This window comes from Dasypus novemcinctus, chromosome 4 (genome assembly GCF_030445035.2).
Source record: "Dasypus novemcinctus isolate mDasNov1 chromosome 4, mDasNov1.1.hap2, whole genome shotgun sequence".
NCBI lineage: Eukaryota > Metazoa > Chordata > Mammalia > Cingulata > Dasypodidae > Dasypus > Dasypus novemcinctus.
The window spans coordinates 94,370,441-94,383,383 of NC_080676.1; the positions used below are offsets into that span (position 1 = coordinate 94,370,441).

General features: G+C 37.9%; 1 protein-coding gene across 14 annotated transcripts in view; it reads right to left on the minus strand.

The window, feature by feature from the left end:
- Window positions 1-344: 344 nt before the first annotated feature.
- The window catches only part of BBX (BBX high mobility group box domain containing), a 282,876-nt gene continuing 270,277 nt past the window's right edge, over window positions 345-12,943 (minus strand). For all 14 annotated transcript variants that reach the window (XM_004477500.5, XM_004477495.5, XM_058295903.2 and 11 more), the window contains 3 exons: window positions 11,440-11,637; window positions 9,204-9,390; window positions 345-3,967 (listed from right to left, as the gene is read on the minus strand). In XM_004477500.5, the coding sequence (XP_004477557.1) occupies window positions 3,880-3,967; window positions 9,204-9,390; window positions 11,440-11,637 (473 nt within the window). In that variant the 3' untranslated portion in view covers window positions 345-3,879. The remainder of the gene's footprint in view (window positions 3,968-9,203; window positions 9,391-11,439; window positions 11,638-12,943) is intronic.

The following is a 12,943-nucleotide window of genomic DNA, read 5'->3' on the forward strand; positions in this document are numbered from 1 at the left end:
TACAGTAGTTTAACAGGCAACATGGTCCCACTGCTTCACATTAATGCCAAAGTAAGAACAGAGCTAGTTGTCATTCCCCACCCCCATCCCTACCTTATAAACAAAAAATGTCAATCAATTTTCTGCAAAATTCTGTTCTGTAGCAATTTATAATTTGCTTGAGATTTTTACATAGGAGCAAACATTTCCATACACTGAGCCAAAGACTGCAGAGTGTAAATAAAATTTTATATTATATAGGCAGAACATCATCTGACTTAAGAAAATGATGAGGATTACACATGTTGGATTCTAAATACCAAACCAGTCCAGATGCTCCTTTTTGTTCATATTCTTTTATCAACTTTTTTTTTTCTTTTTTGACCACTTTTAATGGCAAGAACTAGAGTAACAGAGATAACTTGAGAATTATTTCAGCATGGCTTTGAGGTGTGACATTGTTAGAAAGCTCATCTGAAAGACTTAAACTAAAATATTTCTCAAGTCAGAGCACATTGATGGGAAAAATAATGTCAGGATTACAACAGTATGATTTATCATTGAAAAAGGATTTTATGGAGTAACATTTCTGATCTAAAATCTGGAAAATAACCTAATTTGGGGATAAGAACCTGTGTCTCCAATGTGGCTATGGGACATTTTTCCTTTTCCTAATCTCATATACAGTACCCAAATAAAAATTAAAGGATGCCTACAGTATTTTTTTCACTCAGCTTCTTAAAGCTGCAGCTTCATTTACTATAATATACTCTACACACTTCAAAATTACATAGGAAAAACCCAGAATAACTAAATAAATAAAAAGCGAAAGAAAACTGGAATAGTATTGAGTCTCCATCTAAAGACTAAATCATACTCTTCCAGCATCACAGAGAAGGGCTAGGACAGTTTTGTTTGTTTGTTTGTTTTTTCACAAGATTTATATACAGGTTTGAATCCAGAAATTAAGGTTAAAAGCATAAATATTGATAATTTCAACTAAATTCAGAATGGTTTCAAAAGATATGATACAACAATTTAGAATAAAACAAAGCAGAAGAGAATCTTATTTTGGTTTGCTTGAGATATACATAAGGTGCAACAACTTTTTCTCTTGAGGATGTTTGTGGGACAAATGTTAGTGTAGATGGGGTTTGCTGGATGATTAAAGTACACACCATAGCAATATGATTTTCCAAATTAAAAAAAGAGCAGGAAATGACACAAAAATGATAACTTGGGGGAAGAAAAAGCACTACATATTGGTCTGAACTATTTGTGCTAACAAATTTTGTTACCTGAAAATACCAACACCCCTCTCCAGCAGATTCAGGGCAGGAAAAGCACTATTATTGAAATCAAGACTTCACTCGGAGAAACAAGGCGAGTGTCTAAAGAACTATAAAGCTTTGCAGGATTTCTGCTACTCTCAGTGCCTAACCGCTTAAAAATTAAGCATTTCTACAAAAAAGTTTTTTAAGTATCTGAAAACAGTCATATCCAGTAGGTTGCCCTCCCACCCCCACCCCTGCCTAAGGGAAAAGCCACTGAGGTTTAGGAAAAGCAGATCAAGTAAGATATTAATCACATAGAAAAAAGTAATCTTTGTTTTGCTTCTTTTTAAAAAAAAGGTCCCACAAATATACAGCAGTCTCTTAAGGAACTCTAGTGAAATGTAATTGGAGGACTGAAGTAGGGTGCTCTGGCAAAAATAGATCTGTTCTAACATGTTCTACAGAACAACAAGTTAGTACCATTGTCAAGGTGCATGTTCTGCACCATACAATTGTTGTCGGTTCTGTTTTGGGTTTGCATTTTGTTTTTCTTTCTTTTTTTTTGGATTTTAGCTAATTCTTATTTTTAAATCACTGCTAGCATGTGGTCCAAAAACTCCCAACAGCCACCAACACTGGGACCCTGCAATTTTCAAACATTCACTTTTCGTTTTGAAATTTAGAAAATATTAATAAAATAGCATTATAGTAAAAATATGCTAGAAAACTGTGATGGGGCTGCTCACCTGATTTAACTATGTGAGTGGGGCTAAGCTTTAACCTCTGATTACCATTTTACATTCCTTCTTCCTCCATCCCCACAATGAATATAACAGTTTTGAGGACATCATTCCAACACTCTACTGCCCTCTTTACCTGCTTTGAAATAAAAACAACACCCTTACTTTTTCTCAATCTTGTTAGTAGGTTGTACATATTTTTCCAGCACCCAAACTGAAGTAATACCTACAACTATGAAAAGCTTAACCTAGTCAGTATTAATAGTCATTTTTTTGTATGGCTATTAGGTCAAATTATGATTAGAAAAAAAATCATTACAATTCAGTCAAGTATAAATAAAGCTAGATAAAACCATGTAAACGGTCACCATTTAGAGATCTAATTCAAAAGCTCTGAACTCAAACTAACACTATCAAAATTCTGCCAGTTTGAAAACCAATAAAAATTATTGCTGGAATCCAAAAATTTAAATTTGGTAGTTTGTGCTATGATGCAAGAGTGGGGAAATACTTTGTGCTATGGAACAAGTACCCTGTAAAATCTGTAGCCTCAGACTAATTTTGATTTATCACTTTGCATCTGTTGCTAGGAAACAAGACTCTGAACGTCAGGTGGTTAAGTCAATATGTTGAATGTTCTAAGCCAGTTAATCCACTTGGCACTAGCTTATGTATTGTTGGTTTTATATATTCAAAAGCAATAAAACACAAAAAGGAAACAAAAAGTTGCAGGTGTATCTATTGATTGAGAGTCCCACTCTGGTCAGGCATTTCTCCCTAATCATTTATTTACTCAGTATCTCCGAAATAACACAAACTCGAAATGGCTCTAAAAATCTGCAGTGCCAATTAGGCCGTGCATAGCAATTGCAACCATCCAGTCTGTCTACGATGGATGTAAAAGGTTGGTATCTCAAAGTCCACATGAAGTGAATGTCTTCAATGTGTTCAGAATAGTGAAGTAATACTAAGGTCACTTCTGAATAATATTTTTGTCTTTTTTGTTTGTTTGTATGAACGATCCATTGGTCACTTAGACCCCTGTGTAAAAATAAAAGAATCCTCAAGGCATGAAAACATTAGTAATCTGTAATCTGCAGGACTCTTCCCTTATCTGGGAAAATATTTGCCACAATTTGCCCCAAGCAAATTCTTCTTGGTTACTTGAGGCTAAGAAAAAAATTCAGCTTGTAAGAATTGTAATCGTTTTTCTCTTTTTTTGCCAGCAAACTACCACTCTAGTGGCAAATATAAAAGTGCAGAATATATGGACCACGAGGCCGAGCATACACCACTAACAATGGTACATCTATCTGCCTGCCCATGCTGCTTGGGAGTAGTCTCTGGACAAGGCTTTTTAATATGTATTCTACAATATAAATGTAGGTATAACCTATTATATAAACCATCTTAGAACTTAAATCTCCATGTACAAAAAGACTAAGAATATCTAATAATAACTAGTGCAGTGCGTCAGTTTTTGTTTTTTTTGTTTTTGTTTTGAAAGAATAACTAGGTAATATACGAAACTAGTTTCACACTCTCTGGTTGGTAAAAGAGACACTGGATGAGCTACAGTAAAGGCAGCCTTTTACCAAGTTATCACCTATTACTGTTAAAAGCCTTCAATAGAAAGCAAAACTCTAGGATCATTCTTTTTCTGCTCATTATCAGACAAATAAGATCACCCTCAAAGATTCTGGGGTTCCAAAAGGACAAACTGGCCCAGGATGCTAACTTCTGCTTCAAGTGAATCTGGGCCATGTAGGGCAACAAGCACTTGTTTGCAGTCTGTATTTTCCACCACATGGACTCACTAGCATCCTTCGGTAAAGACAAGGCTAGGGTAGTAGGTAAAGCACAATGTTTTACAATTAAAGGGCGCTTCACTGGTCAGCACAGGAAATAAGTACAGGAGCCTGTGGCATTTCTTTTGGCTGTCCATCATGGGTGAGTGGAGTTGCCCTCTGACCTCTGTAAAACAAGAGGAAGAAAAGAAAGAGAAAGAAATCAATTACCAGGGTATGTTACTAGAGACAGGAGAGGATGATGAATAGCACACAAAGGCTTTTCAATATCTTGTTTAGCAGCTACTGTGGTATTGTCATCACTAATGCTATTCAAATTAAAACTCTAGGAGTTCCCACCCCCACCCACTACCTATATTTCTCATCTTACTTAGATATACATGCAACACAACAGGATATTGTCTGATCCCAAATGAACTTCCACTTCATAGAGACAAAACTGAAGCACCCACAGATTTGCCGCAACTCCCTAAGAAGTAGGCAGCTTCCAATCAAGGGTTCCTCGACCACCATCTTCCTCTTGATCCACTGACATTTAAAAAAATGACACTTTTCCTATAATAACTAATACTCTTGAGGCTCATTTCTTAAATACATAATAGTAAACTCCACTTAAAACTTAGAAGTCACGGCCCCTGAAGAGAAAAAGAGATGAACGATGACTCTAAAAAAAGAAAGTAAAGAAAACAATGGAGGAAGAAATAATGCAACCTTTCTAACAAAAGAAAAGTCTCAGGCATACAAAGACAAGAGTATACGGGAGAAGATGGTGAGTATGGAGTACAGAGTTTAGGTGGTTAGGAAAATCTAGTCTACTTGGGCCCAAATCAACACATATGGAGGGAGAATTTCATCAAAACTAGAAAATTCATGGAAATTTCCATCATTTGGATTGGAAATATGCCAAATGTAACTGATTTTTCATCCAGCTTTTATATAATTGGAAGGGAAAATATGAAACACTTCAAGGTTATGAAAAAACTGTTCAAAAGTCTTCATAATTTCTACAGAGCTTTTCAATTCACAAAAGATAGGAATTTCCTTGACATTTACAAACAGATCTAAACCCAAACAATGTTCACTCACTGGTGTCATAAAATTGTCTGAACTGTCCTCTAATCATAATTAAAGTATGTGTAAGAGCAGCAATGTTCTCATTGGTTTGATCTTTCAATACATTATCTTTTTCATATTAGGTAGAACAAAAGGAGATATTTCAAATACAAATAATGTTGCTCTATAACTATATACAATCTTCTCTTGGTGCCCCCAAAAGAAAAATAATGTAAATTAAAACATTTGGGGATTTCAGAATCTGATGATCACTTACTATTGGCCTAAGACATTAGGATTTTAGAAAAAAACATGTGTGGACATTAGGATTTTAGAAAAACAAAACCCGTTCACATGTGGATGCTGCAAGTGCCAATTGCTCAACATGTTTAGCTCTTTGTTCGAGAAGGATGAAAGTAAAATGGTATTTTTCACCTTGAATATCTAATAATATCACAAAAGCCAAAAGAATTTTAAAAGAAAATATTGGAAAAGGAAACATACAGTTTTCAGAAAAAAAAGAAAAGTGAAAGATAAAGAAGAGTACAATATAAAAAAAAGAGAGAGACAGAGAGAGAAATTAGGGTGAAAGCCCAGATTAATCAATGGAAAAATGAAATGGAGATAGGAGCCAAGGTAGAAAAGAATTATGTGACTGTGACAACTGATGGTTCTAGTTCCCAGTGGAAGCTAGGATATACCAGGTATTTGCTTAGGCAGCACACCGGAGCAGACTGTGGAGTTAGACAGACCTGAGTTCAAACCCTGACTTAGTAATGAATTAGCTATGTGGTCTTGGAAAGTTAATTAACCCTCTTAGCCTCAGTTTCTTTATCGTTTAAATGGGACTAAAAAATTCCACGTGGCAGGGCTAATTTTCAGTTTCAATTTAATGAGCTTCCCCATTTAAAAACTCCTAGTAGGGAAGCGGACTTGGCTCGACGGATGGAGCGTCTGCCTACCACGTGGGAGGTCTGCGGTTCAAACCCTGGACCTCCTTGACCCCTGTGGAGCTGGCCCACATGCAGTGCTGATGTGCGCAAGGAGTGCCCTGCCACGGAGGGGTGTCCCCTGAGTCGGGAAGCCCCACGCACAGGGGGTGCGCCCCATAAGGAGAGCTGCCCAGTGCGAAAGAAAGTCCAGCCTGCTCGGAAGTGGCACTGCACACACGGAGAGCTGATGCAGCAGGATGACGCGACAAAAAGAGTCACAGATTTCCAGGCTGCTGACAGGAGTGGGAGCAGACACAGGGGAGCACCCAGCGGATGGACACAGAGAGCAGACAACTGAGGGGGGAAGAGAAATTAAAAAAAAAAAAAATTAAAGGGTATTGTATATAAAAAAAAAAACTCCTAGTAAATAAGTTTCAGGCTCTCAAAGATTGTTCCACACCCCTCTTTCCTGAATTTTGTCAAACTTTCTACATTGGGTTTCTGATCTTAATGTTAGATTTTTAGTGGCAAGATGTCAAATGTTTTATTTCCATCCCTGATCCTTTTCCATCCTCTAAATTATAAACCTAAGTGATACCTACTAATTAATTGATCTATAACCCAGGTACTAGTACCTGAGAGGTCTGCTTTAACAGGTAAAGACTAAAGTTAAAACTAAGAATTCTTCAGGGAGCGCCTTCTAGAGCACCAGGCATTTGTTAGGTTGTTATTTTAATAAATTCTAGTAACAAATATTGTTTTTGCTAATGGAAAGTCAGAAAAGAACCTTAACTCATGTGATTTTTCCTATGCCTACTACCTATATTAGTAATATTTCATGTACTACTTCATTTATTCATTCACCTATACATTTCTTTACTCATCCAGCAACTGTCTAAGGGATTTGGGGACATGAAGAATAAAACCAGCACTTAGCTTTCAAGGGACTCAGAATATCCTGGGAGGAAGTAGTAGATCAACAAATAATTACAACCCAATGTGGCAGCTGGCCTAATAGAGGTATGTACACAGAGTGCAGAAGCAGTACAGAAGAGGATGCCTGGGGGATCAGAAGGAAAACTTGGAGAAAAGGACACAGGGCCAGGATTGGACAAAGGACCAGGAAGTCACCAGATATGAGGCTGCACAAAATCAAGAACTTGGCTTCTCTAGAAAGTGATGTTATGTGACTTCAGGGCAGGGACTACTAGAAGGATGGGAAGAGATGAAGTGTTCTTCTGTTGGAAACAGTCACGGAAAGTCAGTTAACAGAAAGGTGTGACCACAGTTAAGCTTAGAAGATAATTTCAGGGAGTAGTGAGAGTGACCGAATGGAAGCCTTGTCTACATCCTGAATTATGATCCCCACATCTGAATTTCTGTATTACCTATCATTTCCACAATTCATGGGATCGCACTTAACATTTAGCATATATTTTAAGTCTCTTTGTATGTGTACATGTTTGCCCTCTGTACTAGCCTGTAAAACTCCATGAGAGGTGGACAACTGTCTTGCGCATATCTCCCTCAGAGCCACTAGCAGATTTTAACGTTAGCATTCACTTGCTGTTGGAAACTTGCAGTGTACATATGAAAAGGAATGTGGCTTTTTGGAAATTTCAAGGGGCTATTTGTGAGGATTCACCAGAACTGTAATGTGACAGGTAAAGAGCAAGGAGCACCCAAAGCTTACGTCATGGTCTCCTAAATCCAGATGTGAAGAAGGAGAATGGAGTCTGACAGGTGGGTCTACAAGTTGTGCTGAATTTCAAGCTCTTTTGTACTACAGATTGAAAGTCTAAGAAAGACACTCATTTGTGGGTACTCTACCTTGAAAAAAAATATGAAATACTTGAATTTAAAAAAGGATTTTGTGGCCTCTGAAAAGATTCATTAAGTAGCAGAATGCCCAATTGCACTTAGAAATTAATATACTTTCTGTGGGGCTTTACCAAGTTCAAAGAGTTTTCCTATCTATGATCTCATCTGATCCTCACAACTTTGTGATTCTTTGGGGATGTCATTATGCTTAACATGAGATGAGAAAACTGAGGTCCAGCGAAATAGATTACTTTGTATAGCAAATCAGAGTTGAAGAAAAACACAGGCCTTCTGCCTTCCACTTGTCAGGTGCCAAGATGCTCTTTCTGTTGAATCACACTGTCTTCTTACAGCTAGTACCACCACTGCCACCAACACCAACCTCAAAGGGGCTGTTTACCATGAGCTAGTACTGGGCAGAAAACTTGCTATTTATTGTGTATAGTAGTTCTGTGTGATGAGTACCCCCACTCTGTTTATCCCATTAAACAGAGGAAAACACTGAGTTTAGAGAGGTTAACAATCTTGCTCAAGATCTTGTAGTTTGCAGTTGGCAGAGCTAGGACTCAAACCCAGGTTTGAGATCTGACTTACAAGCCTACACTTAATGGTTAGAGCCACTGCTTCCCTGTTCTCTTAGGCTTTTCTATGGAAAAGAAGCTTAGCCACAGAATGATGTATTTTTTAAAAACCCACTCAGCTGGCTCTATTTCCTTAAACACAGGGCTAACTAGCACATATACTTTTGTAATTGCTCATTTGAAGAATAGTGCTCATGAACCAAATCCATGAGCCCCAATGCATTGTCAAAAATGTTACAAATTGTGTCAGAAAGGATGATTTGAGCTTGTGTTGCCTTCTCTACCCATATTCCTTGGAAGAGGTGATGTGAAGCAGGATCCTCTAGAACCCTAGTGTGGCAGTTTGATATTATTTATGAATTCCAAGAGGAGATATAGATTATGCTTATAAACTGGTCTGTTCCTCTGGGCCTGATAACCCTTTGATTGTATTAGATTCAGCTGAGATGTCTAATTAAATTATGTTATAATTAGGGTTTTGATTCAACCACATCATCAGAGTGCAACTCAGCACTGAGTCCCAGCCCTCTTGGAGGGCTGATAAAACAGACTCTCATAAGGAAGCAGACACATAGGAGAAGCACACAGAGGAAGAGACTGCTCATTAGAGACAGCAGAGGTCCCGGGAAAAGAGATTAGCCTGATAGTCTACAGCTGACCTTGTGAAAAGAACTGAGCAGCTAAGCCTGGAAAGAAAGGAGCCCTGGGGTGAGAGATAAGCCTTATGCCAGCCTACAGCAGAGATGAGAAGAAGCTGGGACTATGGAGCCTTAAGAGGAAGAGGAAGGCTGAACCCTCACAGACACCGTCTGCCATCTTGCTTCAACACATGGCAACAGAATGGATGAGAAAGTACCTCTTATGGTACCTTGAGTTGGACTCTTTAGGGCCTTGTAACTGTAAGCTTCTACCCCAAATAAATACCCTTTATAAAAGCTAACTTATTTTTGATACTTTGCATCAGTACTACTTTGGCTGACTAATACACTTAATAAAACAGTTTTCTACCACTAACCTGTGCACATTTTCCATGGCTGCCACTTCAGCTAGTGCAGCGAGGCTGAAGAAGGCAGACACAGAGGGCATGTCTGGAGTACTGCTCCGCATCACCTCAACCTCGGTGTTGTGTGAGCATTCATCATTGCAGTCTGTCTCAGTTGCTTTAGGGAGACTCCTCTGCAGTTGTTCCTTTGGTTTGTCGTCTGTAACAAAAGAGAAATCCATTGTGAGAGGACCACCATGTTTTCTCCAGAGAAGAGACACAGGGAAAACTCTGTGCCAGTCAATGTGAAATGAGCTAACGTTCTTTATGGTTCACTTTACCATCAACTGAACATTAAGACATTCAATGAATTTTTTCTGCCAAGGGCAGAGCTATTTTATTTAATACAATCCCAATTATTGGGCAATGCTGCACCTGAAACTGTGCTGAAGAGAAGCTGTGCTTTATTAAAGGTCAATGAATGGGGCAGTCTTGACATGAGAGGGAAAAATGGGCTTTGGCCAAAATAACATCCAAGGAGCTTCTTCAGAGAGGAATGCAAATGATATAAAAGGGCCCTCAAAAGCCCAACTCACTAAATATTTCTGATGAAGTCTTAGCCCATGCCCTAAAATGGCAACTAGGACAACTGGTCTGCTGTGATACCCACACTCAGAACTGCCTAACCATCAGGTTAATAAGCCCTGACGTGCCTTGTTTTTATTTTTGTTCTGAAACCTTAATGGAACAAAGGCGAAGGTCCCCTATGCAACAGGTATTTATGCAAAATACCCGCTGGAAATAGGTACAAGTTTTTTGTTCTATTATGTGGCCATTGTAGAGGAGGAGGAATTTTTATCATGGCTTTTAAAACATTTTAGATATAGAAAACAATCGATAATGGCTGTAAATGTCATATATTAAGACATGAAAGTGCTATTCTGCTTTTCTTCATAAAAGGGAATTTCTTTTTTTTCCTAAAATGTCTTCAACTCTTCCTACAAATAAAAATGAGGCTGACAATCTACAAAATGAAAATCAAAGCACAGAACCAGAGTGGAAAGGGAAGAGAGAGGGGTGTCCTGGGCTAAAAACCAGGAAAAAAAATTCTACTTTCATTTTTGTACTACTCAGACACAAAACTTCATCATCTCTTTGAGATTCATTTTTTATATGATAGGGTAAATTTAGGGGTCTTTATGTGCTTTATGATTATAATAATCTAAACACAAGAAAAAATGAACAGAATTCATCAGTTGTCTTCTAAGTCTAAATTCAGCAAAAAATTTACTTCTAGTAACACCTAGATTTACCCGTCAGATATTTATAAATACTACACTCAACACACCCACATTTAAACTTTTTTCCCCCTATTTATAAAAGGTCATCCTGGACTTTAACCTTTTCTTGAAAATGCTTTGGGGTGGGAGGAAGGATGCTTTCTTTACAGATGGAAGAAATGCTGGAGTTGCTGAAAGGCAGAAAGGCTAAGGCTAAGACCACTAGTGCTGGGCTGGTACAGTGCCCCAAGATGGGGCTGGGGCTACTGCTCAGTATATCACTCACTGACCCCACTTCTTATCTTGGGCTCCTCAGTCAATTTTACTGGCAGAGAGGCCACCAACAGTAAATAGTGCACAGGCCACAGCTGAAAATGGGGAACAGCAAACAGATCACAGGTCATAAATGAAAACTGAAAATGGGGAAATTCACCATAAGATATATTGTTAAGGACTGGCCCAAAAAGAAATCCAGGAGCATTCTCAGGCTCCCATATAGCAGCAACAGCTTATAAGAAGTGCTGGACGCTTTTTAAGGTTCCTTAATCCATTGGTTTAAATACCTGATATTCTGGTTTATAGTGGCTTGAATAGTGGACCATGGAGAAACACTGAATCACCCAGTATTTTTAAAATTCTAGGCAGTTTAGGGATTTACTTAATCAGGACTGGTTTTGTACATGCTAAAAAAGGAAAGGAGAAGGCAACAGTCCTATATGTTAACTTTTTCCCTAGGAATTCTAAGTACGCTTTTGGAAAAAGAGCTGTAAGTTTTAAAACATGGAATAAAAAGTATATTTAGGAGATTGCAGAGAAGTTTTCAAGGAGATGCACAGGCAGAAAATGGCACTATGACCAAACCCACAGAACAGACCCACTTTCTAGTGTGGACCCATGGTTGGCTGGCTATAAGTCATTCTCTGGCCAATGTGGCCATGATGCTCATCTGCTCACTCTCCTTAGTTCTGCCTAAGGTTTCCTCTTCTTACCCAAAGTGCCTCCTGCTGGTGATACCCGGCCATCTGCTGTCCTGACAAGGTGTGTGATCTTGGTCTTCCTTGCTTTTCTCTTCTGGCTGCCCACCAAAGGTTCTTGAGTTGTTGTTGGCTCTGGAGTGTTGGGAATGGATGGGGTATTTTTAACCTTATGAGCAGGCTCTGTGGTGTTTTTGTCTTCTGAAAATATGGCTGAAATAGGACAAACCATATATAGTTACACACAAAAACACAAGGCACCAACATTGCTCTTGGAAGGAAATATTTCTAAATGTCTGACCCACCTGAATGAAGAATTTACATTCAGAATTTTCAAAGTATTGATGGGAAAAAAATAAACACTATCCATATTTTTTTACTTATTTATATTTGCATCGATAGAGGATTAAGATGTCCCCCACCTCTATTTTAACAGAATAGTGAACCAAGAGGCCACTGGAATAACATTTTCTAAGTGTTTGAGTTTTGCAGGTTGTTGGGGAGTATGGTGTCTGCAAATTTGAGTAAATTATGTCCCTATCTAAGATACTTTTCACCAATTGGTCTATAGAGGATGGTAAGAGAAGTTTCTTTCCTTTTGAAGACACAGAGATTAAATATGTGCTCCTTAAATTAACAGTTATAGGTGGAACATTTATCTGTCTTCAATCACCAGACTGAACTGATGAGAAAAGAAACTATGCTTGTGAGGCTTTTCTTTTATTCATAATTAGCAATTAAGTAAAAGGCAGACAAACACTAGTAGAGTCAGGATGTAAATGAAACTTCCATTCACTGAAATCTAGGACATGGTAAATGTGTTTAGTGAGATAACTTTATGAAGTACCACATGTCAGCAGTGCTCATGGAAAGGTTAGTTTTAGGTACCCTAACTGTAATATTGATAAATCACTTAATAATATACTCTTGTACCCTTAAAGTCCTAGTGCCAAAGGAAAAGAAGGCAATTGCTACTGAAGACTTTACTCACACCTGGGTCAAAAAACAGACTGGGAGTGCTTATGCCTTTTCTTATATTCATATTTCCTTAGAAGCTTTCTCTTTCCCAACCTCCACCTTAGTTTAAAATCAACTAATACACAGATATGAGTATGTTAAGCATTTAGGAATATATGTGCACAGTTAAGATTCATGGCTGGGATTTTATTTATTTATTTGGATTTTTTTTTTTATTCTAGTGGCCTAAGGACTTTGGGGCAAGGAAAGTGGTATCTTTCCATTTTAACTATCCACAGTCTTAACATGGGCATTGATACTATTTTTTAAAAAGAGGAGATGATGGGTCAGGAAATTAAGATCTAACATGATAAAGCTATGGCTGATATAAAGGTAAAAATTAGAAATAAAACAATATATGTAACATAGGAAGACAAAAAAAAACCCAGAAGAATAAGTCACGATATGAAAGAAAGCATGTGTTGGTATAAATACTTGCACAGGCCTCATTTTTTATTTCTAATCTTACTCTTTAATGGGTTTAAGCACATCCATAAGAAAG